Source organism: Trematomus bernacchii, unplaced genomic scaffold (genome assembly GCF_902827165.1).
Source record: "Trematomus bernacchii unplaced genomic scaffold, fTreBer1.1, whole genome shotgun sequence".
Lineage (NCBI taxonomy): Eukaryota > Metazoa > Chordata > Actinopteri > Perciformes > Nototheniidae > Trematomus > Trematomus bernacchii.
This window is the reverse complement of record NW_022987973.1, coordinates 7,589,355-7,617,350: the sequence shown is the minus strand read 5'-3', so window position 1 is coordinate 7,617,350 and position 27,996 is coordinate 7,589,355. Positions and strand designations below refer to the sequence as shown.

General features: G+C 40.7%; 1 protein-coding gene across 1 annotated transcript; it reads right to left on the bottom strand.

The window, feature by feature from the left end:
- Positions 1–190: 190 nt before the first annotated feature.
- rnf111 (ring finger protein 111) lies at positions 191–27,905 on the bottom strand. Its single transcript, XM_034116256.1, is given in 17 exon segments — positions 191–2,098; positions 3,020–3,126; positions 3,555–3,641; positions 3,871–3,966; positions 4,567–4,647; positions 5,739–5,856; positions 6,395–6,520; positions 6,605–6,968; positions 9,001–9,070; positions 9,072–9,251; positions 10,217–10,590; positions 11,508–11,702; positions 13,410–13,564; positions 20,419–20,551; positions 23,336–24,298; positions 27,435–27,497; positions 27,794–27,905. Coding segments are annotated over 15 exon segments (3,084 nt in total). The 5' UTR covers positions 24,216–24,298; positions 27,435–27,497; positions 27,794–27,905; the 3' UTR covers positions 191–1,980.
- Positions 27,906–27,996: the final 91 nt, after the last annotated feature.

Genomic DNA, 27,996 nt, shown 5'->3' with positions numbered 1-27,996 from the left:
GGAACATTTGTTGACATTGCTTTGTTAATATATTATATGTGACCCAATTACTAATCTAAGGCCTGGATGGTGAAGATGTTACGTAATACATACCAATTTACATTTAGACCTGAGACTTCATTGAATTGTTTAGAATAAGTCAATTAACATGTAAGGATTGACCTTAGTGATGAAAACGTTGACCAAAAGAGCAATTTACCAACTTTTTATGTCTGTTTTTGTGCATTTACATATTACATATCAATAATCATTTCAAACTGAAGCAAAATATATACAAGTAATGACATCGTGTAATCTACAAATAATACAAAAAGAGAATATAGGATATAAAATAGTTTTCTATGTCAACAAGATGTTGTCTACCCAGACTGTGAATGTGTTTGAAAGGGACAGAATCTGAGCATTTACAGTACGTTCTTGAGAAGATGTGTAAAAGATGTGACTCTTTTAAACTCAATATTAAATTTGAACAGTGTTATCCTTTCATGAAAGACCCAACAATCACTCAAACATCTGATTTTCAAAGAGGACATAAAGAAAAAGACCAAATTAAGAGTTATCCAAGTTTATTAATATTATCTTTTAAAACTAATATAAATCCCACAGAATATGATCCTGGTGCCTTTAAGTCAACGAATGCATGGATACCTGCTTTACTGCATTTCAACACTCCATTCAAAATATCGTTTTTTACCTTTTTTAATATTCATCAGAGTGGAAATACATGGCCTCAGTGCACGTCATATTCACAACTACTCTCCTACCTTTTTCTCTCTTGTGCAAGTCTATGCGAGTGAGTTAGTCAACAGTATTAGTGTGTTTTTCTTTCAGCAGCAGCCAAAATGGGCGCCGCTGCTCAACTACAGAGAGACAAAAGGGAGGGTGGATAAAACGGTTTTGAAGTGTGAGAACAAACAGTAAATATTTATCCCGAATTGAGCTGTGTATTTCACACACACACACACACACGCACGCACACACACACACACACACGCACACACACAGGAACTCAATGCCACTGCCAGTATGAAATTGACAAAATGATCCCAGGTTGCAGGCTCATGTGAAATGTCTTGCACACATTTAGACCTGAGATCATCTTACAGAAACCTTACTAACCATCACAGGCCTGTCTGCGGGGCGCAACCCCCGAAATATGAAGAAAAAAACTCAGAGCAGGACCCAACACTCGCTCAGTTTATGAAGAACAGTCGAGAGAGGCAGGTGACATTTTCCTTTTTCTCTAAAATACGTCAGGCGGTGATAACGGTGTCTTTAGTCAAATGAAGTGCTGGAGGGAGGTGTGATCGTAGCAAAGCATGTGCATATTCTGGGAGGTGAGGTGAACATTGGAGTTTATTTCCACTCTAGAAATACTGGGTGTGCACTAATACAGCAGCTGATCTGTTAACATATTTCCCTAGTTAGGAATGTCTTGATTTACTTAAAAAACATCTTTCACTAACAATCCACATCTTCTAAACATAAACTAATCAATACAATGATTGGTAAAATGAATCCTGCAATGTTTGTTTTTTTTAAACTGGATGGTGACATTGTATTCTAGTAAAGCAAGGCATTAGGTTTACAGAAATGCATCTTTACTAGAGCAGCTATCCTCACCTGCGAGTTGTTAGGCCGTGTTAAGCCCACGTTATATGTGCAAAGAAATGCATTGCAAGGAAACATGCAGAGAAACAAAACAAAGAATGACACTTGAGGAAACAATCAAAAGCTACATAAAAGCTTTATAAATACAATAAAATCTTAAACCCTTAATGGAGAAGTCTAGCTGTTGTAGTAATATGTGGTAGCTGGCACTCTAGGCTCAATGCTTTTTCGTCAGGTGTTTTTTTATTTTCTCGTAGAAGAGCTGCGCAGGTAATTCATGCCATCTTTGGTTGACTGCAGTACTGAAGAGAAAAATTAATATGATCTCAAAATAAATTTTCAACAAAAGGGTTTGTTAGAAAAACAGCATCAACTCTCAGCAGACAGCTGCGCCTCAATGTCCACTCTGCAGATGGGGCACTTCTTATTGGTGAGGAGCCACTGATCCACACACAGCTGGTGGAAGAGGTGCATACATGGTAGGCGTCTGGGGGGGGGGGGGGACACAGAGGCAAACATTAAAATCCAACTAACAAATACAGTCTGTGTAGCCTTAGCTTATTCCTGTGTGTCCAGAAACGTTTGCAGAAATGCAGGAATAGCATCGCTCCGCTTGGGTTGAAACATGTGCTGAATGTATCAAGGACTGTTTATCGAAATAAACTGACTTTTTGTAAAATCGCAAACATTATCCTTAAAAAAAATGTTCTTTGAAAACCTTTCAAATGTACACATAAACCTGGAATATTCTTTATTCTTCACATACTGCTGCCCTCTGCTCTTTATTCTGTCTTTGCACTTTTAGTAAGAAGAAATTATAAACAAAAGTAAACGCAAACTTTACTAGATAGAGAAGTTGAGCAATTATGATACCATTTATAATTCAAACAAAGGATGAACTATATCAGAAATGTGTGAACCTAATATCATTTTTTGCTGAAAGTTGATTAATGATTTAATTTAAAGGAATTTTAAATCCAAAATAATGTTTTACCTAAAAAATAACAACTTAAGAAAACTGTAGGTTTGGAAATGTGTACCTAAAATCCTTCAAATGCTATTTTTGATGACTGTCGTCAATTTAGTAGAACAGTTGTTGTTTTTTAAGATGCAAAATGTGAAGACCATCCCTTCCTCTAAAACCAACAGAGGGCAGAAAATCCTTGAGAGAAAAAAACCTGAGCGAGTGCCAAAAATCAGCTCCATGAGGCCGGTAATTTTAGGGCACTCTGGGGTTTTCTGTTTATTACTATACCTTTGGGTCTAAAAAAAACCATTTCTCGAGAGATTGTGGCTGAATGGAACAACTACACCTGCCATCCCACATGTCACACCTCTAAAAGCGTAATTAAACACTCAAAACCATGGGAAAAAAAATGGCACAAACACCCAGGAGGGAGCTGTTTACCTGACGTCCTCCCCCTCCTCCAGTATTGACAAACAGATGGTGCATTTTTCTTCTGTGTCTTCTTCATCTGCCCCTTCTTCTTCGTCTTGCTTAATAAGCAGCTTTCTCTGTTTGGGGGAGACATTTGGAAAGTTGACTTTTGATGTTCAGCATCGATAAGGAAAGCTGTCTCAGCAGAATCATCACATATCATTAATAATCCTATCATTCCAGTCTCTTTTTCACATATAAAACGGCTCAATTTAAACACTGTGTAAAATTACAAGTACATTTTAAGTTTGTATATAAATAAACTATTGTCTATTATGGGTAACTGTTTAGAACAAAAATGTCAAACAAACCATTGCCTTTGGGGACAGAGAGTCATGGTCATTTTGTCCTGAAAACAGAAATATCTATCTATGCTAAACAAATTAAACAATACCCTAATCAAAGTTAATCTAGAGCCGAATTCCCTGGCCCTCCCAAGACTCAAGCTAACATCTACAGCACATGTGAGCAGAGACATGTTTCCAAATTGTTTATTTTTTCTCACCGATTCTGGGGTTGCGAGCATATTTTTCCCAATAGATGCCCAGGCTTCAGGGGTTAACTCTGGGTCAATGTCTCTCTCCAACACCTTCTGTATTGGGTGGCAGGGGTGTTAGATTGATTGTTCAGATACATTTGGAAATCTCGAAGGAAAACTTTTCCTCAACAATGTCTTCACAGCTGCAATCTAGAAACACAGACCACCGCGCACTCTGTCCCAGAATAAACTGTAACAGACATGCACAACTATTTACAGTATCTACAGAATCCAATAAACAACACTCACAATGCTACACACACACACTCTGATCAGCGCTCACCTTTTTGTACTTGTGTGGGTAAGTGCACCTCTCTATGGTTCCCTGAGAGGCTCCTCGGTTCACAGTCCCCAATCTCTCCTCTAAATGCAGCAGGTCCTGAAGGAGGCAGCATAAACACAATGTTTTTAGAATGATGAAGAAAGGTTTCTTGGCTCTGTAACGGATACAATTGCTCTTACTGTGCACAAAAGAGCAGAAAACCTGAATAATCCGTTCAGATTTAGCGGTTGAACCCTGTGACTCTGAGTTAGATTTGTCTGGGGTTCAGTCTGAGGGAAACATCATATCACTGACTAGATGATCAAACATCGATCTGCTGTGCCTGAGTTACAGCTGACTCGAATCGAGTTAAACGACATTAAAACTTTAGCAATTGATGAAGAACAGCTTAGTGGACCTAGAGTTACGATATTAAACCTTTTCTCAGAATGTACTCAAGCTATGGTATTTTATCCCACTTTTCCAGCTATGTCTGTTTATTTTGAATAAAAACTGAATTAAGTGTATACTCTTATGATGTGTCCTCATTTAAACATTATTCTGATCAGTCTTGCAATTATTTTTAAGTTAATATAATTGCATTAATCACTGATGGCAGTGATTAATTGAACAATAACAAATGTACTCTTTATTGTCCGAGTTGTGTCGGGGACTGAGAAAAACAAAATAAGCCACTGTGAAATAAACAGTCCTCACCTCATAGGTTCTTCCAAAGCCAGTCATTCTAGATGAGATGTACCGAATGTGCGGGTAGGTCACTTCAGATATGCCAGTGTGCTGCGAGGGACGAAAAGAAAACCATTTGATGTTTCACTTTGTTTTGTTCAAGATGACAAAGAATAATCTCAGCATGTTTCTCTCATAAATTAAGGCTCTAAGTCTTTCTGAATCAGAAGGCTTCTATAGATTTTTTCCATTCGATATTTTGTAGAACTTATTATTATTTCATATCCTGCTGTGTGTTCATGATAATGCATGCTCTTAGTGGCATGTGACTTTGAGCTATGCTGTATGTATGTGCATGTGCATGTTTTAACTGGCATCTTCTCACAGAATACAATCAAACCTACAATTTTTTTTATTATGGAACCACTTGTGCCCACAACCTTGATATAGTATATACTTTAAGTTTGTAAGGCATTAGTGTTTCCAAGCAGATAAAGTGCAACATTAGCATTTATTCCTTTATACTACAGCTTGTCGCTAACTGTCTCTCTGCAGTTTGGTGTCCAGCTCTAAGAGTGCACGACAGCCCTTGTTGGCCTAAAAACATTTCTAAAAATGAAGTTGAGGTTTATCAAGATTGTTTATTTGGAAGCAAAAATAAAGAGGCCTTCTATCACATGGCACATCTGTAATCATGAAGGTCGAAGATGTATAGCAATTCAAAACTAATGAACTCTGGCCCGACCGTTCATCAACATTCACTTGCATATCTTTTGGTTCTACTTGTATAGCCACTAATTCTGAGCATTCCGGCTGTGATTAAGTTTGAATAGACTCAAATCATTTAGAAAACCTAAATGTATCTGCTCTTTCATTGATGCTGCAGACGAGAACTGTGCTGAAAGACAACTAATGTTCAGATGTTTGACGGTGACCAAGTGAAAAGAAAGAAAATCAGGAAACTGTCATCTGCACAGGATCTGTCTCAAGGCCTGTGGATTTGTTGAGTGTGCACTTGAAATGCCTGATGAGCTGCTATTAATTGCTAATGCATTATTCATGTGGTTCACCAAACCATCCTTGAAATAACTGATGTTATAAATAAGGGGCCAACACTATTAATCCAAGCCAGACTTCATTTAAAAGTGATTCTTTCTTATGTATGCTAATGTATGCATGTGTGCTGAGGGTGTCTCCCTCACCATGAAGGGGATGGGGAAATGGTGCAGTCTGGGGGGAGGGTGGTAGTGGGGCAGGTGGGAGTGCAGGTGCCCTGAAGGGTAGGGGGCCACAGTCACTCCAGCCTCGATGCCAAGCTCCCTGTGGATAAACACATGATAAGCGATCAGTCAACATTACATCAAATAGCACATCTGAAAAGATTCATCATTTGTATACAGAACGACTCAGTATCCAGCTATGGTTTGTGGTCGAGACATTTTACATCTGGAGGGACTTTCTTTTCATAATGAAGACAGAAGAGGTGTGTCTGATAAGATTTGGGATCTCAAAAGGCTCTCAGAGTACTGACTAATATGTGGTGTTGAGTGTAAACACTTTGCTATGTATATTTCCTCAAAATTATTTTATAATATGCATGTACACCTTTTTTTTAAAGAAATGTTTGAATTTAATAAACATTGTGGTTATTTTTATTATCCAGGATATGCGTTGTACATTTATGGTTTCATACTTAGTTTGTTCTGATTACAGCTATGCTCTCAAAAATTAAAAAAACCCAATGTTATTAAAAAAACAAAAAATGTAAGTTTATCTGGAGTCGGTATTCAAAATGTGGAATAGCTGATAAACATTCAACTAAAACCATCTGCTAACCCTCCCGGCCTCGGACACTGACCATGCTGTTCTCTGCTCCGGCTGGCGGGGGTGGGAAGACATAGTTTGAGGAACATGGATGTGGTGTCCATGGCCGTAGTTGGGGTGCATCCTGTGAGGGTGGGGGGGCGGACGCTCGTGTGCTCGTCTGCGGGGCAAGGAAGATACAGGGTTTAATATATATGACCAGGAAGAGTCAATCCTGGGGGTGGGAGGTACTAGCTGTACTCACGTAGGGTGCTGCATCATCCTGCGCCTCTGGACCTCCATCCTCTGCAGCATCTCGTGCTGATGGAGCCGCTGCACCGAGGCCCCCAGCGCAGGCATGTGGTGCGGCAGGGCCTGGTGGTCCGCAGGCAGGTGCTGGGCCAGGGGGGCACTGGAACTAGAGAGGTGGTGGGTGGACAGAGGAGGGGGAGGGGCAGGGGGCACGGCGTGGCCTGAAGGGTGGGATGGCAGTGGCGGATGAAAGGTGACAGTGTGGGGAATGACATAATCCCCTTGTGTAGGGGCCTGCGGCGTGAGTTGGGGGTTCCCATGGGAATGAGGGCAGGCGGAGGGGGGCTGATGATGCAGCGAGCGTGCTAGAGAGCCATCTGGGTGTGAGGAAAGAGAGAGGGAAAACATTAAGTAAAACACTTTTAGAACAACACATCAGATATCCTGTTTTTTGATATTGTAGCAAATGCCATGGAAACATCAAATCTAACAACGCGCGAGTCTTGAGCAACGCTTTTATCCAAATGCAACGCAACTTTAAACCTTATTTGGTGAAAATTGGCAGAAGAGAAGGCATCTTACTCTTATAGGTAAAGCAACTTTTTCACCTCAGTAAAGTATAAAACCTTGTGTGACATATTGTTTCTGTTGTTAGCCCCACGTCCATTTGTTCTTACTGAAGCCTACATATTTTCAAAACTAGTCACAGGATATAAACTAGGTGCATACGGCATTGACTTTGGTAAACTACGGTTGCCAAGTTCCATTAACCAGTTTAACCACCATAACCACCAACATCAATTGACCAGGTAGCGTGTGCAGACAAAAAGGTTCATTGATGGGAGGGTCAGGGTTTTGCTATACAGGAAATACACAAGGCTTATGGAATCAATTTGCTTTTGGTGTTGGTTATTTTGAGGGATCAGTCATAATAAAATGTAGAATGTAACCAAAGTTATCCTTTATAACAATTACAAAAACGTCATCAGTAAAATGTGGGGGAAACGGTTCTCCATCTGTAATTTGCACCAGCAGACAAGCATCCCAGCTCATCGTGTCGAAGGTGATTATTCTGTAGCATTTTATATTGTTTCTGTTGATGAAGACTATCTCTGTTCTCTGGACACACTAAACGTTCCCCACTGAGTATTCCAATAAATAAATATTCATATATTCTTTTGTTTTAGATCTCCTTGGTGCAGACTTCCTTTACTGCTTGTCCAGGCAGAGGTTCAATGAGGAGAAAGGGAAGGCCTGAGAGAGGTGAGCGTGGGCACCAGCAGCAGAGACTAACTCTTTACTACATCCCCACCAGAGAGCCTTTTCACACCGCTTCACTTTCCATATTGAGCTATTCTGAGTAGAACGAGCAATTAACTACTTCTGCCTGGTACAGTTCCCACAGCACTTGGCACATTAACCACCAGGCTCTGTTAATTACTATTAGAATTAGGTTTTAGAAGGGAAACTGTCTGCCAATTTTCACAAATGCTATGGCACCACAGAAGAGCTCAGTTTACAGATGCAATAGCTTAAACCGTGAAAGTCCAACAGAAATCAAGTTGCATTTAATTTGCCTGCTACATCACATGCTCTGTGAATCCACGTTCCTGTACTCTCCTTTGAGTAATTAATCAGATATATTTTTATTAAATGGTGGCGCTTCCTAGGTCAGAATTAATTGGAGACCTTGGATGCGGTCGTACAGACTTATTGGAGAGTCAGTTACATTTCGTGTATGCTAAGGAGAGGTGCTTTAATGCTTCCTTTCTTATATTCTTTACCAAGGAAATGAGGAAATTCCATCTCAAGATTTCTTGCTGCAGCAATAGTTACATTGAGGTACAATTCAGCCTTTAACAACTGCCCGCTTTGGTTAATTGCACAATTTGGATAATCTAACATCCTTCTCAGGAGGTGTGATTTTAATATGTACAAGAACCCTTCCTTTAATGTCTAGCATTGTGTTTGACACTGTGTTTAAACATCTGTCGTAGCGCAATCATGCACTGCAGTCGGGATGTATTAGCATTAGCTAATTAGCTGTTATTTCTTAAGTCCCTAAGAAATGTCCCTCAAAATCTTTCTTTGACCTCATGACGTTTTCTTTCAACATCAAGGAAAAGCATGTTCAGTAAAATATATTGATTGTAATTTGAACTACACGTCTGGTGCCCTATTTCAATTTAGCCAACCAGATGTTTCATAGATGAGTATGGCAGCATTCTCTCAAAGGCAGAGCAGATGGTTACACTGAGCCAGACGCCACTTATCAACACTTTTTGTTGATTGTTGACAGCATGTTTTATCACAAAAAGAGCAGACTAAATGTGATTTCAGTGATTATAAAAGACACAAACTGATGGTGAATGTGTGGTTTCCTGAACTGCATGAGGGTGCTTCACTCACAGGGGTGCATGTAATGTCTGCAGGGCTGGGGCTGTGTCTGAGGCTGGGGCTGCGCCACCATGGGGGGGGCCGAATGAGTCCACCGCAGCGGGCTGGCTGGACCCAGGTGCAGCCTGGGAAACGAAAGCAGGAGGCCGTGAGGTGGAGCCCGGGCAGCAAGGGTCAAAGGCCGAGGTGCTGCCATGGAAACTAGCCCCGTTGTTCCCACCGGTCCGAACACTGCTGTTGCTCAGGTCCACCGGCAGATTTTGCTGTGGAGGCAAAGGAGAGATTTTATATTAAGACGAGGGGCATGCTTCACCTGAGTTATGCTAAATGATTCATACACAATTCAAGTCAAGTCACAACTGACATGGTCACCACAGCGGGACATTGGGTTGTGTTTCTCAAAAATGTAACCGGTTTTAAGCCTTTGCTTTTGTGCTGCAGTGGCCAGTTTCACATGGGAATCATAAAATAAAAAAACCCAAGCGTGTTCATATCATATAGTAAAGAGACAGATCAGAGAAACACTAGCTTAAAGGTAGGGTAGGTAAGTTTGAGAAACCGGCTCGAGATACACTTTTTGTTATATTCCATGGAATGCTCTTAACATCCCGATAGCAATGAATATCTTAAGTGCTTTGGCAAAAAATCCATAAACAAAATGTCATCTGTGGAAGCTGTAGTACTGTAAAAAGCACGACCAATCATTTTAGCCGGCCCGGCTAAAATAACTGGATGGCCTACCTGCCTGTCAGCCTTCCATCTGTGCACAAACTTATCTCGTGCCCTCATTGGTCATGTGCGCGTTCGTGTGTGTTGGAGGAGGGGCTCTGTAAGGAAGTGGCAGATTTTCTCCGGTTGTGTATTTTCAAATTCTAGCGCACTCGAGCTGGTTTCTCAAACTTACCTACCCCACCTTTAAGAGAACTTAACCATTTCTCCCACTTTCTCTGCAACAAATAATAAAGGCCTTAGGACAGAACTTTTTTTCATGAAAGCAGATTTGGAGTAGTCTGAAGTTATGTTAAAGAACAATATAAGGCTAACTTGACTGAATTGTTGAGTGTCTTAAAAACAATTGCAGCTGTTTAGGAGCTGCTAATAGTGTCTTTTTTGTTATCAATAAATAAATAACGTGGCGAAGAAAACCCAATTCAAGAACAGCAAACAGCACAGCAACAAATCAAAAAACAATTGTACCATTGTGTTACTAATAGCAGTGTGGGCATACCTGGTCGTGGTAGTGGGCCGGGTTGCCGCTGCCCCCGGTGCCGCCGCTGCCGACTCCAGCGCAGGACGCGGGCAGAGCACTGGGCCGCTCCACGGGGCAGCTGGGCTCCTGAAAGGGCAGGGTCCCGGGGGGCTGTGGAGCGGGGTGGTGGACATGGTGGATGAAGTGGTGAGCGTTGCTGTGGTTGTGAACGTGGCCCCCAGTCTGCTGAGAGGACGACGCCTGCAGGCAGCTTGAGTGGGAGTGGCTCAGGGACAGGTGACCGGGGGAGGGGCCTCCACACGGGGAGTGCTGCTGACAGCAGGACGGGAGCCGAGGCATGGCTGCGCCGGCGTTCTCTCCTGCTGTGCCGGACAAACCTGCTCTGCTGTCATCTGAAGTGAGGAAGACATACAGTATGAGTAGGGAAAATATAGGATGGAACAGCAGGAGAGCATTTTAAAGGGCAAAAAAGAAGAAAAACAACATGGCAACATGTGACTACACAATATGGAATATTTTACATTTTTTTGAAAGGGTACAATATTGCAAATATTAATATTATGTTAGTATGGAAAGCTTAATCCATGGAGAAATATACACATCGGTTTTTGAAAATCTAGTACCTTCAAACGTGCCACAAAGAAAAAAATACTTTTGAACATTATGTGTCCCAGTTTATTTCTGGCCGTAGTGTATATAAAAGGCATATAACAGAAAGTAAACATGGATGGAAAATGATTTTTGTTTTGAATATGAAAGCAGTTTAACTTGGCTACATTAATGTTTTAAGATTTTAGAAGGACAGTTGCCCACAAAATCAAAGAAGATTATATTATTCCTCTTACCTGTAGTGCTATTTATCAATCTAGATTGTTTAGTGTGAGTTGCAGAGGGTTGTAAATATCAGCCTTAGAGAAGTCTACCTTCTTGTCTGCTTGTGTTCTGAAAATATATGGTTACTCTAATTTCTTTTAATTATTTTCCCATCATTTTATTTGGTAGTGAACATTTGGAACAGAAAAGGCAGGGGAGAGAGGGGACGACATGCAGCAGAATGCCGTGGGCAGATTCATTCTGAACAGTTTTCCACCTACCAAACTACACCTGCCAATACGCGTGCATCTCTGACATATCTCTAACACTCGGCAACTCACACCAAAATCTAGATGGATAAATAGCTCCAATACTACAGGTAAGATGATTAGTAGTTTTTCAGTTATATCAGCAGCTTAAAGGAAATATGTACCCAAGCTGTCTCAGAGCATAAGATTTGAAATGAAGTAGTTTAAAGCTTCTGGTCCTGTCTTACCCTCTGTGGCTGTGCGGCTGGAGCCACTCAGCCTCTGGGTGTGCATACTTTCAGGTATTGAGCCCGAGCAGCTAGTGGAAGGGCCTGGTGCATCATTGAGCTCTGAGGTAGAGGCATGATGAGAAGATGATGAAGAGGACGACCTGACGGTTTGAGGGTGAATGCTGCCAGAGGTTGTTGGCACAACTGTGAGATCTGTGGGGAGAAAAAGTCAGGTGCTGATTCAGAAAAATGTTCTTCTCAGAGGGACACCTACAGGTTTGAATCTGCATTTAAAAAAGGACAGAAAAAGAGAATGCAGCTCTTGGACAAAACGTTAGAAGGTTACATTTCTTGAGTTACTAAACCAAAAAAAGTGACTGTAAATATTTAATAATAAAGTCTGAACTCACTAAAAGAGGAGGGGTCTGTATCTGACTATGTACGTTTTTAAAATGGGTCAAATGTATTTTGTGCTCCATTCATTTGAGAACATTTACACAAAACTCATACACAAAAACATGTAGATGAACCATTTGTTTTTAGTAGATTAAAAGTAGGGATGCTCCGATCGCCAATTTTGGGGCCGATCGCCGATCGCCGATCGCCGGAATCAGTATCTGCCGATACCGATCGCCGATCCGATCGAGTGGGCGGGGCCTAAATGGAAGATTTAAACATCACTTTAAATCTTCCATTTAAAGTGATGTTTAAAACTCAGTTAATGGGGCTCATTCACTGGAGCTTCCACAAACAACAATCAACTTAATTATTACATTCAAATTATGTATATTATTCAAGTTTACATTCACTTTGGATAATACCACGGGAGAAATTAGCAAGCGCTCTCTTTTCCTCTCTCTCCCTCTCTCTCTCCCTCTCTCTCTCCCCCTCTCTCTCCCTCTCTCTCTCCCCCTCCTGACAGCCCGTCAGTATCGTCTCATGCAGCTCGCTGATCCAGTAATGTGTGAGGCCGACAGTGAAGAATAAACATATTTATAACTAGTTTAGCTTGTTCCAGAGGTAGATAAAATAGCCAAGTGTGTTAGGTCTAACTCTTGTGTGTTTCGCTCCGCTCACACCGCCCATCACAGCGGGTGGAGCTGCAGGATTTCTGCTTCACACACACGTTGCATACCGCTATTTTACTGTCTTTTTCGGACACCTTAAAATACTGCCAGACCGGTGAAGCCATTTTGGCGAGCTTGTTTTGCCGCGTACAGAGAAAAGTGTCATGTATTTTACGTCATGCGATCGGCCCTCGCGATCGGCATGTTTAGAGAGCACCGATCGATCGGTAGAGAGTGAGTATCGGCAGATCTCGATCGGTGACCGATCGATCGGAGCATCCCTAATTAAAAGACACAGTTTTCACAATTCATGTGATAACTTCAAATTTGACACTTGATCTAATAAAGTGATGCTCTTATGGCCTGTAGCCTGTGTGAACTTGTTTGGTTCACACAGGCTGGTTCGGTTTATCAGTGGAAGACAACAGAAGAGCCTATTAGTATTCCAGTGTGTGCACTACATCTGCTTTTCATATTCACAAATTAATTTCCCTCTCTAACTCATTGAAAATGCAAATGCTCCAATACCCAGCGCTCCATCATTTCACTCTCCGTCATGGGCGTGGGCTGATAAAGAGAGTCACACAAACACCTATAGTTCTGAAGCAGCTCCCTTTTACAAAAAGTTAAATGTGTTAACAGTAATGGTTAATATTGAAGAACAACAAACTCTTTATTCTTATGACTAAGTGGATAATATATGCACATCTGTGTTTAGCAATTTAAGCATCCATTAAAATGTACAAAAGAGGAATGTCTAAGACCTTCACATAGCAACATATCATGGTGTCACTGCTGGCAGGTGGTTTGATCAGAAAAAGTCAAAGAAGATGTTCCCTGAGTTTTTTCTTACCATCTTCATCCACAGTGAGGTCCACCACCTCCCCAGCATTCTGACGCAATGGTTGGATGACAGTGGAGAGTCGGTGACGTCCGCGTGGCTCCTGGAGACGATTCTGGGAGCAACTGCTAGACCAAATCCTGCTAAGACCCCCCACTGAGCGAGACCTGTAGACACACAGACAAAAAAAACTATTACATCCAACTTGAATAGAAAGCAGTCTCACAGTCGCAGCCAGACTTTGGTCATCTGTGACATTTACCTTTTGCGAAGGAAATAAAATAGTCGCACTGTCTTGGCAAATTGAGGATTGACGTTTTTCTCAGGTCAAACGTCCTTATATGGAGCAAATACTAACATTTACAATGACTGTGTTATGTATACAGCATATTGAATGGGGTCTTCCAATTCATATATGTATGTTATGCCCATATTACTCGGCCTTAATGAGCATTATTTTAACATGTATACAGCTCATTCAGAATAGATTTTATAGATTCGATTTTTGGAAATGCGTACATTTTTGCATTGTGGACATTTTTATAAATGCGGATGTACAAAGTAAAAAGGGGGTCCACCACCGCTAGAAAATTTGAAACAAATCTATATTGACAGGTGTGTTTAAACCTGAATATTAAATGTAACTGGCCATGTAAACAGCTTAGTATGAATGTTGTCTTTTCCAGAATAAGGGCAAAACTGGGAATATTTTGTTCATGTTACAAAGCCACTGTCTTCAATCTATTTGAGTATGTCAGAATATTTCCAGCACACTTGCGGAGAGTGCTTGTCTTCTGATGAGAGTGTTGTTCTGTTGCAGGTTATTTAATTTTGGGAGCAAACAGAGATATTTCCTCATAGGATTATTTTTAGAGCACTTGTTTAGTGCATAGGATTCTATTTGTAGAAAGATAACAGTCACAAACCAAGGAGTCCATTATAAGACAGCCTTTTTTTAAATTAGATTAGCTTACATTTAATAATGTTTTTGCATCTCTATGAGAGTAATTAATGTATCATCATTGATCATGTAAACAAAACAGTGTTTGTGGTCTATGTGTCCCACAGATTTGTTCTGTTATGTATGAAAGTATAAGAATGGTAGGACTTTGTAGACCCAGTACACACTTTGTAGCACACAAGTTGACTCAAAAACATCAGAGCACAAGCAAACACACACTTTTTTTAGAAACAACAGCTAGCTGTTTCCTCTGTACTGCCATCATGGAGCTGGACAGCTACAACCAGCCCCCCCTTCCCCTTCCATCTAAATCTCGCAATTTTTTCCACCCACCTTCCTTTTTCCTATATCTCGCTTGAATGCTCTGTACCTCTCCTGCCCTGCCTTCGGCCCTTCCTCTTTTCTTCCTTTTAATGTTCTCTCTCAAAGGCTCTGTCGCTCTACCCTTTGCTCTCAGAGACTGTAGGAAAAGGCCAGGGAATAGCTGCATTTCCCCCCACAGTGCCGTAAAGCGCTGGGATCAGAGGGAGGAGGGGTGAGCCCGGGGGACAACAGACTAGAGGCTATATGGGAGTGCCGTAAAGCCGGATACCATGGAGCTTTGTGGCTAGGGGATTGAGCTGCTGTTCCCTGAGAGTGTTTAAAAAAACTGCACAGGAGCTGAGGGAAAAGGCTGTACGATGAGTGCCAAAAACATTGCCTTGTTAACCACAAATGTATCATAGCTACGGAGCTATTGGTGTGTCAAATTAAACCATTAACTAGCTTGGTGACTCTTATTGATTAAATCATAGACACATAAAACATTATAAAAGGATTCAACATATCGTTAATTGCCTGTGGTTGCAAGATTCCTGCAGAAACAAATCAGACAAGTCAGGTGAACTGGAAAACGTTTCCATTGACACAAAGAGACAGTTTTTAACCAGCAGAGAGTGGGGGACTATTTGCGATTAAAGAAACAATTGGAAAAATGTTAACCCTGTATGTATGTATATAAAAGTTATGTATTTCATTTTTGTAAAGCACTTTGAATTGCCTTGTGTTGAAAGGTGCTATATAAATAAACTTGTGTTGCCTTGAAAAATGAAAACCCTAGCAATACTTCATTATTTCTGTCAGGCATCTATCAAGCGAAGCGACTAACTAACATTTGTGTTTTTATGATTTCATATTTTAAATGCATTTCATTAAATGGAATACTGGAACATACATGTCTTGATTGTGTATAATCAAATGTAAGCACATGAGTTCAAAGATTGTATAAACAAATTGTTAATGCATAAATAATAGTATGCAAGGTTATTGACTGGTTAAATTATTGATCTATTCCTCTTTATGCTGAATTAGTTTGGCTTTGATCACATTCCTCAGATGTGTGTTAATGCAGGAAATGCCTTTCTCCCTGCTGTTGGTGATAAGGGGGATTCCCATCAGCTCACACTGTCTGCTTCCAATTCAATTTCCTGTGAGACATGTTGCACAACGCAAGTGGAATAGACGGGAAAGCTTATTAACTTTCATATCTCACAAATCGGCATCGCTAAAGCAAACTTGTGCATACATACACACAGTGTGTCTGTGACTACCAACCAAACACACAGTAATGAGGGCGGTGTGCAGAGAGGGGCACATGGTGGGTGTGTTGGTGTATAATTGGCCAGGCTCCTCCGCTCTGGGTTGATCCCAGGGAGCCACACTGGCCATCAGGGAGGGGAGCCTAATTAAGTAGACCTGGGATTATTTTGTAAATATCTGTTTACCACTATGACCTCCTGGGGGTAAGATGGGGAGGGGGGAGGAGGCAAGATGAAAACAGTACATTGTAAACATGAACACTATGGGAATGGGGGGCTGAGGTTGTGCCAAGGTGATGTGAGCACGAGCCCCAGGGAAGAGGGGGGGGGGGGGCTGAGATCTGCAGTAATATACAGTAAACTACTGGGTTAACATTTAAAAGGAATGAGGTCATTCAAGGCATGATTCAACACTGTGAGAGGGGTAAACAATTTGTTGATGAAACACACTTTGCAATGTTTAAACAAATCACGTTTGTCTTCACAATTAGGGATATAATGACATCACTTTTTAACTCGGCACTGAGGAGAGAACCGGCCGATACAATGAGAACCAACTGATGCTTGTCCCTTTATCTAAAATAAGGAAAATGTATTATTTAATTACAGACTGCATGGCAAAGCCTTTAGATGTTGCTTTACCACATACTTATCAATTAGCAACACGAGATCTTACAAAGTACACTTTTAGTTGGCTACATGTAAAAATAGCCCTTACATGTCTATACTTTATAATGTAAGATAACCTTTTAGACTAGAGAATATAAGCAAGATATATAAAGTCTAAATAAAGGCATCGGTTGTAAAAGATCCAAAGAAAATCTGACCAAACTAGTACAAAGTTGTGTTTACGGCTTTGATTGCTGGCATACGTTTTAAGTAACATTTGGGCAAGTGGACTTTAATCTGCAAGATGAATGTCTAGTAAAGCTCCAAATGTTAGTGGAAGAGGTTATTATTTTAGGTTTATAGGATATGTTTGTGGCTCAGTCAATAAATGCAGGGGACTTTCAAATCCGTTTGTTTGGAGCCATCTCAAATGCAGGCACAACTTTACTTTTTCAAACATGAATAGGATTTGCACATTCAAAAAGTTTGGGGATTGCTACGCATGTCCTGATCTGATATACAGAATCAGGGCAGCATCTGATCGAGGCATTTTATTTTTTCTATCCATATCCTCTACATAATCCTTGTTTATTGTAACATACTGCTGTCTGGGTAAAACTGCTGCCAAACACGCCCAACAATGCACTGTTAAAACACTGGAATGTTCTCTTAAAGCACTGTGAGCGAACTGTGGAGCGACACCAACAAATAAACAGTTCAAATTAAACATGTCAATACTGACAGCATGTCACTGAGCAATGTGAAAGAGCAGGTTTGGGTTAAAAAAATGTAGCTTTGCCCCAATTCTAGTGACATTTTGCACAAAATACCTAACTGTTGGTTGAAAAACTGTATTTGAACTTCCACATTGTGTACAAGCAGAAGAGAGAATACTGTCCTAACCCTGTCTTTATCATGTTAGACACGGACAAAAAGAAAATATGGCCAGATTTTAAACAAAATACTAAAGATTCAACTTTATGATAATTTTGGAGGATGTAGTTGAACTGAGTCGTACGACCATTAAGTTGTATCTCTCTTAAATGTTTTAACAGAAGTCAAACATTATCAACCCCATGAAGGTTGATACAAATAGAATATCTTGGTAGACTTGGTATTTCCACATAGAACACACATTATTACACTACCAAATAAAGCCAGGGCCCAACTACACTATGTGCTTTTTGTGTATGTGTGTCCTGCGTCCATACTGAACAAAACTGCACACAAACACACATTCACAAATCGGACCACTGGCGGTGTCAACAAAGCTTTCATTGCTCATTCTGTTGGCCTTTGGTTCCCCGCCCTCCTGCTCCCCTGCCGCCCATCCCCCCCTTCAGAGAAGCTCATCGCTGCATTCTCTAGCGAGCCAGGACATCTTTGACAGTCAGGAAAACAGGAAGATTAGACAAGCCATAGCATTCCCAGCTTGGTGAAATCACTCCTGGGAACTATTTTCAGATATTACTGATGCATTGACGGAAAGTATGGAAGAAGGATAGATACTGTGTTGGAAAAAGATTACAAAGGGATATAGATAGAGGGTAGCACAGGGGCAGAGGTTTGCGAATTGAGCTGCTTAATCGCCTACATGAGGAATTAGAGGAGTATTATTAGGGAGAATTGAGACAGGAAGGCATATTATGAAAATTGAGAAATACGATTTTTTAATGTGGTGAGGAAAATGTCTTGGGCTGCCGGGAATCACAGTGGGAGCTATCTATCTAAAGTATTGCTCTCGCACTGTAGATATTTAGCAGATCTAAAAAAAACACAGCCATATTCCAATTACACCTATTAATACTTAACATATTTCTTAAAGCATAATCAACTACCCTATTTAGACATGTCCTTTCAAAAGGATCAGACTAGTTTGGTGTTCTATAAGATGATATAGTGGACATGATACAGATGAATTGGGTTTACAGTTTGTTCTGGTATATAATGTGTTTTAGGTTTACTTACAGGAACTGATTGATGGACTCAAAATGTAGCTTTTGGTCAGAGATATCACAGTGGGCAAGAGCTTGTCAGACATTTTCCTCTTAAACAGCTCAATATACAACATGTATCTGTGCATACATCGCTGCCATTACCAGTTAAATATCACTGTGTGCGTCTACAATCATTGTTGAGATTTGTTGACTGAAAATGATTACCTGCCTCATTCTACTTTCTGACCTTTACAAACTGTGTTATAGAAATGAATTGAAACCAGGTAACATTTTCTAGTAAATGGGTTAGAGCGATCGAAAACATTTTAGTATTCTATCTCAAAATAAAAATATAACATTTAGTGTTTCACTATGTCACTTGCTCTTAACAACACAGTCAGTGTTAATAACAAGTAATATAATATGAAGGGCAAAAGGTTTGGTTGCAAATGACCCTTCAGCGTGCTCAAACTGAAAACTATTCCCTTACCACTCAAGCTGCCCACTCATGCCACAGACTTATTATGAACCTTTGTTCTCAAAAGCAGTCAGCTTTATGTATGGCATTTCTAGAATCAAACAACATGGGCAAAGAGCAGGTCCCTTCAGCCTGATGTGGTTTTGTTTCTATAAACAACGAGGCATGCAGCCTATTCTATCTGGGCAATGCAAGCTATGGAATGAGAAAAACACAGGAGTACATTGCAACCCACCCACCCTCTGCTGTTTAATCATAACAAAACCATACAGATTTCAAACGTTAACAATCAGCAAACTGCATTTACTCCCTTTTTACTTCTATTATACATGCAAACACTAACAGATACTGTGGTTACAGTCCTAATCAAGTGAAAAGGCATTTCTGCGAGCAATTGAGTGTCCATACATGTATGGCTATTAATAAACAAGAATGTTTGTAGTGACAAAACCCAAATGGTTGTTTTCTATAGTCATCTTGAATAAATAATAAATACAATTTATTACAATTAAGAGAGGTTTCATAGTGAAACCATAAATAAAATGTCCATCCAAGCTTATCGTCCAGTTGTTTCTCCACTGCCTACATGTTTTTTTTCCAAACAACCAGAATATTGCTTCATTCACTGTTCCCCGTCTGTTGCTTCATGTGCGCTATCACAAGTGCGACACACGCTCAAGAACGCCCTAATCCAATACACTGGTGCTTCATGATAGGATGAGTAATAATAAAAAGACAAGGCATACTATTGACTAATATCCAAGTTCAAGTAAAGAACCCAGCCAAAGGCAAACATTAGGAATAAAACACAACATGTTATTGTTATTAACAAAGATTAGCCTAGTAATCAACACATAAACAGCATAACCAGTACAGCTTGGCAGCACAGGGAAAGGGGGTTCTTCACGCTTTAAGAAAGGGGAACACCACCACATGATCAGTCATGCAAATAAAACTGAGAAGCTTGTCCTGAGCTCCAGGTTTCAAAAGTCCAGATAACTCACAATAACAAATGCTCTGAAATGTTCTCACAAATAATAACATTTCTGAAACTATTTCTTTCATTTGGCAAGAATATGTGTGGTGTACCTCAGGGTGCAACATTAGGTCCTAAACCAAACTATAACCGTCAGCATACACACACATTTTTGTAACTTTCTTTTGATGGGAAAATTCGACTTTTTGTTCAAACAAGAAAATATTCTTGCTATTTATTATCCATCTAAAAAGTGGTCCTCCTGCCTGCTAACACCTTTAGACAAAGCAAAGGGAGGGACCACACGCTGTTTACAGAAAACTAAATCAGAAGAATAAGACTGCCATGAACAGTGCATCTCTAAAACAAACCACTATGAATAAATGTCATATCCCTTGTTGTACGGGGCATTTAAACTACTGTAATGTAAAATGAACATAAGCATTTTATTTCAATGCTTGTTGAAAAAGCTGAAGTGCCTACCTGAAACCATCTCCGACTGTGACAATTTCCACTTCACTGTCTGTTGAGGTGACGTTGATCTCCTCGCTTGCAGGGACAGCAGGAGTTGGAGCAGGAGTTGCCTCGATCACAACCACATCCTCATCCAGGGCACCTGCACACCAGTTGAATTAGTTTAGACATACACAAAACAATCTGACAAAAGCAGAGAAAGCTTACAACTACAATACAATCGACAGAAAATACATACTTGAAATAATAACTTCTAGCTTGACTGCTTGGGTTTATTTATAAGGAATTACATTTATATTTCACACTTTACTGGGTTATTTTTGTAAGCCTGGTTCTGCCTTTCTGGTCTTTTTGCATGGCTTCAGTTGAAAAAGCAAGTTGTGTAGGTAGCCAGATAGTATTTCTCCAGTTTCATCATGCTAACAGCAGTATCATCGGGCTTAACAGTTTACCGGGAGAAATGTAGGTCATCAGTGCTCAACTCTTGTTTGCGTTGGGATTGGCTTTTTCCCTTTCCACGTTCCTAAATCTGCGCTGTGATTGGTTGCCTGTGCACTAGATCTCACTTTATCTCTGCCTGAACTAAATACCGTGTGAGCCCCCTCAGGTGAGCTCACATGGAGTAGGTGGTTGCAAAAGGGATCAAAACGAACACAGATGAGGGTAGTTGACTGATAAATGGCAGTTATTAGAGTATTATAGTATAACATTATTACAATTTTCATAAAATGAGCACAACAACTTTTATCGTTACACAAATGTTGTTCGTAAAGTATGCCGTAACAAAGTTACAAGTCCCCTTCTAAATTCTAAAGAGTTAAATCTAAATAACCTTTTTCTGGCAGATACACGTCACCTTTATTGTTTCCAATCTTTATATACACATTTGTATTCAATATAGACAGAACATTAAGCTGTCTCTGTTCAGACTCACCAGTACAGTGACTGCACTGAAGCCTTTCACTAAATGTAATTGCTCCATAACTTGTGTTAGTGATTAACAAAGTCAAACGATGTTATGCTGCAGAAAAAGAAAACTGTGCTGTTGGGCACAACACTTAGTGCCTGGCCATAATTCTCTAGTGTGATTTATATTCCAAATGTCCCCTGAGAACTGCTGCTTAGCACCCTCTCCAAGACGTGGTGCCTGGCACTGAGGTGAAGCCTTCACATGGTTACACAAACAACAACATCCTACTTTTCTTACAACTTGTAGATAATTGTAATGTCTGCAGGGTTTGTTAGGTCAAATAAATACCATATAACATAACTCCGGATCAAAAATGTCAAAAACATGGGACAACTTTCTGTAGTCCAACAAGCCATTTGCTGATATTTACAGGACTGACTCCTTTAACTGCTATTGATGTCAAAAGCATGCACAATGGGATTTATATTTGATCTTAAAACAACAGTGCAGGTGTGACTGGCATATAAAGTCAACATTTCATATAATTAAATAACTTGTCCTTGTGTTAGAGGTAGAATTAACCCGGGCTACATCACACACCTGCTCCAGCCTTCAGAAGGCAGGTTTCATCACTTGCCTCCTCACTTTCCCCTACTGTAAACAAATGCCTGGTTTTCCCTGCGAGACCTGCTGTATCTATGCAAAGGCTGTCACTAAACAGAGCCCCCCCCCCCCCCCCCCCATAGAGGCACAACAACTAACTTTCCATTCTCCCATAGGATCACAGCAGCAGAAGAATTGCTGAGGCTAAACGGCTACTTCAAAATATACGAGAGCAGAAAGCTAGAGTTTAGATTTAGGAGGCGTGTAAACCTGTTGTTCTGACAGGTACAGAGGGCTGCAGTTTCCATTACAGCCTGCCAGGTGTGGGACTATGAACAGCAGAGGGGAGTAGCAACTCCTACATCAGCTGTGCCCAAACCATAACAAGACACACAGACCATATTCTTATGCATGTTGCAACGTTACCTTGTTTATGCAAAACTGAATTTAAAGGCTTTAATACCTCTTTTTTTTTTTACATTTACCTCCTAGTATTTTAATGTGGGACTCACTCGAGCAGCAATAGGATGCCATGTGGAAGGCATGAGCCATTTGTGATAATGTTTTCACTACAGCCGAACACATAGGAGGTGAGTTCTCCGTTTACTTCCTATTCTCTGGTTGAGAGGTAGGATGACATCACCAGGTGCAGAATGAAAAACCTGTAGACTCTTGATCTTGCTTTAGTAAACAGACAATAAGTGAGATCGCTTACCATTATCACACTTCTGCTATAGACAATTCATCTCACATAATAACAGTGAAGGGAACTGGAAATCTTTGGTTGAAAAGCTTAACACTTTCTGAAAGCAACAACACTAACAATGTACAACACTAACAACCTATTTCGTGAGGCCAGCTCATTTTGAAAGTTGTATAATGTGTTGACCTCTTCATTTCGGTGTTTCTGTTCTGCTTTTCAGTGCATAATATTCATTCCTATTGCATCAATTTACAGCATTCAAAATGTTAATTCATGCTGGATTGTGCATCACTTTTTCACAGTTTCTGGTGCCTGTGAGCATAAGGAGACATGCTTTTCATGATATTGATAACTCTTCAGCCCTCTTATCTAACATCAGTTACAAACGGCCCTATCCTACTGTGTTAGCCATTTAAAGCTTATTTTATGGATTGTTTATCAATAAAATACATGTACCTTCTCCAAGTGAGCCTTAAAAATACACGTAATGACTGACCCTGAATGCATAGTCACTCTGTAGTCCGTGGTGCTATGGTGATCACACTGTAATCCAACAGTATTATGCTTCCTGAGCCTTCCCTTTGGTTTACAATGGTTTCAACAATATGATACAGCCTACTTGAAACCAATCTGTAAAATGCTGTAAAACAATATTAAACAGCGATGCAACACATTCATAAAACTGTAGTAGAGTGATGGTTTGTAATTACCTGTGGCTACAGTAGCACTGTTGGGCTGGCTGCTGGTGCTGCTGACATCTACATACAGCTCATCTTCTGCTTCCGTAGACGAGGGAGAGGAAGAGTTACTACTCAGCTCCTCGCTGGAACTACTGGTGCTGTGGAGTAGAGCATACTTCCTTCGTGCAATCACATCGCGTTTCTTTTTCTGCAGTAGTAGTCGTTCCTTTTGCTTCTGAGTCCGCTGACCCCCTCCAGGGGGTGTTTTCAAAAAGCGCTTCCTATGAAGAGGCCGCCGGCTGCTCAGACACGGCCGCTTCAGCAGCACTGGCTCAGCTTCAGACCGCACCCACTTATGAGAGCGATTCCCCCGAGTTCGACCCAGAACAGGGCGCAGGCCAACTCCAGCGGCTCCGCCTGTCGTCAGAGCAGGAGCCTTGTGTTGGCCCCCTGTTGCTCCAGCTTCCCCCCCCTCCTCCTCTGAGCTAAGAGTGTCCGAGTCCCCGAATCGCAGGCTCGAGGAAGGGGAAGAAGCACAGTCACTAAAGGAGGAATCGTGATTATGTTCATCCTCACTGGGGTGCTGTAAAAGTTCTACCCTGGGACGCTGCGGGGCCAGTGAACTCTCACTGATGTGGCCCTCCTTCAGCGAGCAGTCTGAGGGCCCTGCCTGTTGGCCTTTTCTTTTTCTGCGCCCAGGTAGGGTCCGTTCTGAGTCTCTGTGTGTGCCTGTGTCCCTCAGGGGCCGATGCCTGGACTCACACAGGGTTTCAAATTCACTGCCTGCCTTTCCGATCACCTCCATGTTGTCAGGGAAGCTCTTGGCTGCCTCCATGGGCTCTGGGTTCACCAGCGGCTCCTTCAGATGCTCCTGTCTGCTGGGGGCCTCAGTTGGCACCTCACTCTTCATGGTGGCAGGTGCGTCCTCAAAGGGTAAACAGAAAGGGCTCTCGCATCAGCTCTTAGGCACCTATCCGCTGCATCTCACAAAACCTGGAAAAAAAGAAGGGAAAAGAGTTACAGGTGCACAATCCGTTGTGCTGCATGATTGCCGAATGACAAAACATTATGTCAATGACTAAAAACGTTCAAATGATCCGAAGGAGACAAACAATTTCCCAAGAATTAAAAGCAAAACATCACAATTAGTTATGAGTTTGACAGTGAAATTAACTATTCTCATTCATCCACCAATGCAATGCTAAAATACACTGTTAAGTATAAATCATACGTAAGCCAGTCACCAATGGCCTGTTCAAATATCAGTGACAAATCATGGTGCCTTGTCAAGATCAACTTTGACTCCATATGTGAAATAGGTCAATCCAATCTGATTAGTTTGATTTGAGGATACGACTAGTTGCTGCTTAAATGTATAATGTATGACCACGTTAAATGTATGGATTCCATCCATCAGATCACTATAAAAAAAATGGAACCTTTATTAAATGTAACAACGTTAGTCTCTGCAGGATTGACGACACAGCTTGTTGGACAAATTATAATACCTACGTTTACCACGGAAATCTTAAAAGGTTGCAAAATAAACAGCAAAAGTTAGGTAGTAAAAGAGAGGCACATTTCAGTAACACTATTAGATGAAAAGAAATGTCGCATTTACATTGTTGTCCAGATCACTTAATATATTCATAATACAGATCATATGATAATTGTTATTCTCAGTATGCTGTCCTTGGTTAGTTGTTTAACATCAGTCTTTTATTAACAACGTACTTGCATCAAAGCACATTAGAATATCTTCAAACTAAATATTACTCCAGGTTATTTTCTGGCATTTTACTCATCGGTCCACAGCACACAGTCCAAAAAACATTAATATGCCTACTACAATACTTCAGTGTTCCATGTAGGAAACATGTTCATTCACTCACAGTCATTATGTTTGTTAGTACAAATTAAGACCGCAGGACCCAAGGTTGCTGATTAAAGATAGAAAATAAATACCCTCAGGCTGAGTCAAACGTAATGGCTGAGTCAATACTGATGTGTTTGCTTTATTCTTGATTCAACGGAACAGTTCAAACAGACTTAATACAAATATGATCCCAAGGGGGGATATCCAACATGAATCTGATCTCATGTTTACGTCTTGACTTTGGGACAGTTCGTTAAAAATGTTGATCACTAAAAAGTAACTCCCGAAGAAAGAGACTCTTGAGGCATGTTACAGTGGCAGAATTTTCACAGCAGTGTAAGGTCTCCCGGAGCAACGGCAAATTCCAGCATTGCTGAAATGTAGGCTTCTTCAAAATACAACAAAGCGTACGTGTCTCTGTTAAGACTCTTCGATTTTCCGATGGCTCATGTCATGACCTACTACACCCTCTGCCAGTCAACGGCGATGTTGGCATTGACAAGGAACATGATTCTGAGAAACAAGGTTTACAAATTGACTCAAGATCAAAAGTCCCCACGCCCTCAGCTGTCAATACACCTGAAGGCTAATTTGAATGCAATGGATACAATTTAATGATATGCCCATAGATATGTATTCTAATATCCCCCTAAATGGTTAGATCACAAGCAGGATATTGTGATATTGCAGCATGTTGGAAAAACAATTCAAGTATATTAAATCAAGTGAAATGAAGAGGCTTATTTACTTTTACAGATCAAAAGAATCAGTTTGGACATCCTAATTTTGTATTTTTTAGCAAAAACACACTGCGTTTTAATCATTTAAGAACAGTGTGAAGAAAATGACATGATTAATATGCACTATACGCATGTAGGGATATCACCCACAGTGACAAGCCAACCACACTTCTTGATATGATGTAATCAGAAAACAAATTCATGAAGCTACTTTTACTTTCACAAAGGTATCTAGGAACATATTGTACTGACCCTGTCTATGTGTCTATCTGGAAGAACAACTGATCTAGCAAAACCAATGCTGCGCTAGTCCCATCAACATTGTTTCCTGAGACTACACTATTACCAATATTAAGATGTTTGGATGTCTTGCATCTATCAAGATTCCTATTTAATGTTACCTTCATTGAAATCAAGCTTCTAATAAACAAAGCCTGACAAACATGGTAAAACATAGCCTAAACATTCAACTACTGCATTTAAGTCATTGTATTCCATAGTGGAGCAGTTGTTCACAATTCCCTATCCATCCCTCTGGCACAGTAAATATGTAACACAACAACATTCCTGGTTGTGTTGCTGCAGGGTTTTTGTATAGGACTGGATTAGATGGTAAAGGTGTTATTGGTATTCCTGTGGTTGCACTGCATTAACTAGTATGTGATTTGGCTGAACATATACTAAGTAATGTAATTGCATTAATCATTCACAACTGATTTCATAGTAACATGTTAGTTGTCACTTGACCTGAAGCTGCAACCTTTGTGAAAAATAGCTAGTGAGGTTTATGATGCCTGACATAGGCCACAGTGATTTCTGCTTTTATATACAACTCAGTTAATAAGTGAGAGTCCTTCAGATGCCACAGAGGAAGCTGCGCAATGACATGCATGAATTCAGGGGCCTCAGAGGACAGCCCTGAAGGGAAAAAAAACCCATGCACCAAGGCTGAATAATGCACATTTTTAGTAAAAAATAAATGGTACTCAAAACTATAAGTAAGAGATACTGCAGATACTATCAATTATAGCATTCGCAGCTACTTTTATCATAAAATATATGGTGTAACAGAAATGGCAACAGCAAACCAATTCAAGATGTACGACTGAGACAGGACTGCTGAGCTGCTGCTAACAATTCTCTCTGTGCTTTCTGTCTCCTAAACGACTAGCAACCATTCTGGCTAGGCAAGCACAAATAAAAAGAGCATCATAGATGTATTTAGCTTGACAGTATGCAGCCTGAAACTGAGGCTAAGCATAGTTTCTACAACGCTAAACAATTACAATAAGCTCGGCTGCTGTCTGTGTGTATCCCACAAACGCTGCTGAAGTCACTAGGGCCAGATAAACTCGAGTTAATGGAGAACCATTTAAAGATGCATATCTATAGTTATCAACTTATATTGAGATAATTAAGATAAAGACTCGAGAGAAATGAAAAAAGATAGCTAGCCACCTAGCCTGACACATATTAGTTACTCCAGACAGAAGACAACAAAGACAGCACGTACCTGGGTCTAAGTCCTTTTCTCAAAATATGTCACCGTCCTTTTTGTAACATGAGAGGTGATATCCTGTGGGGAATAATGACAAGAGTTGTACACGAGCATTTATCCAAATGTTAACCCTAAATGCAACTAGACAGGCCTGCATAGAAATCGCGATCCGAGGAGGAGAGTGGCTGGGATTGTGAAACTGACAACACAGTCCCGAGCTGAGCCGAGAAGCAACATCGAAGGCAATGGGCCCTGGATGGCTACAAGCTAAGCTAACGTAAAGGCTAGTTCCACTTCACTCAGCAAATACCCGATCATACTAAGCCATTTAGCCTCACAAAACAATCATATCGAATTCAAAAAGGTAGACCAACCTGTCTATTGTGTTTCTATTTGACAGAGTAGAAATGTCGCACTATAAGCCCTCGACGAAGTTGCCATTCCTGCCTTTCGATGCATCCACTCTTGTTTACCCAGCAGGTCGTCTGTTCGCCTGATACATACAACACAGCTGTTCCCCTCTCTGCCGAAAGGGAGCGCCAGATCGCGGCCAGCCGTCAGCGACTTTACGACACTT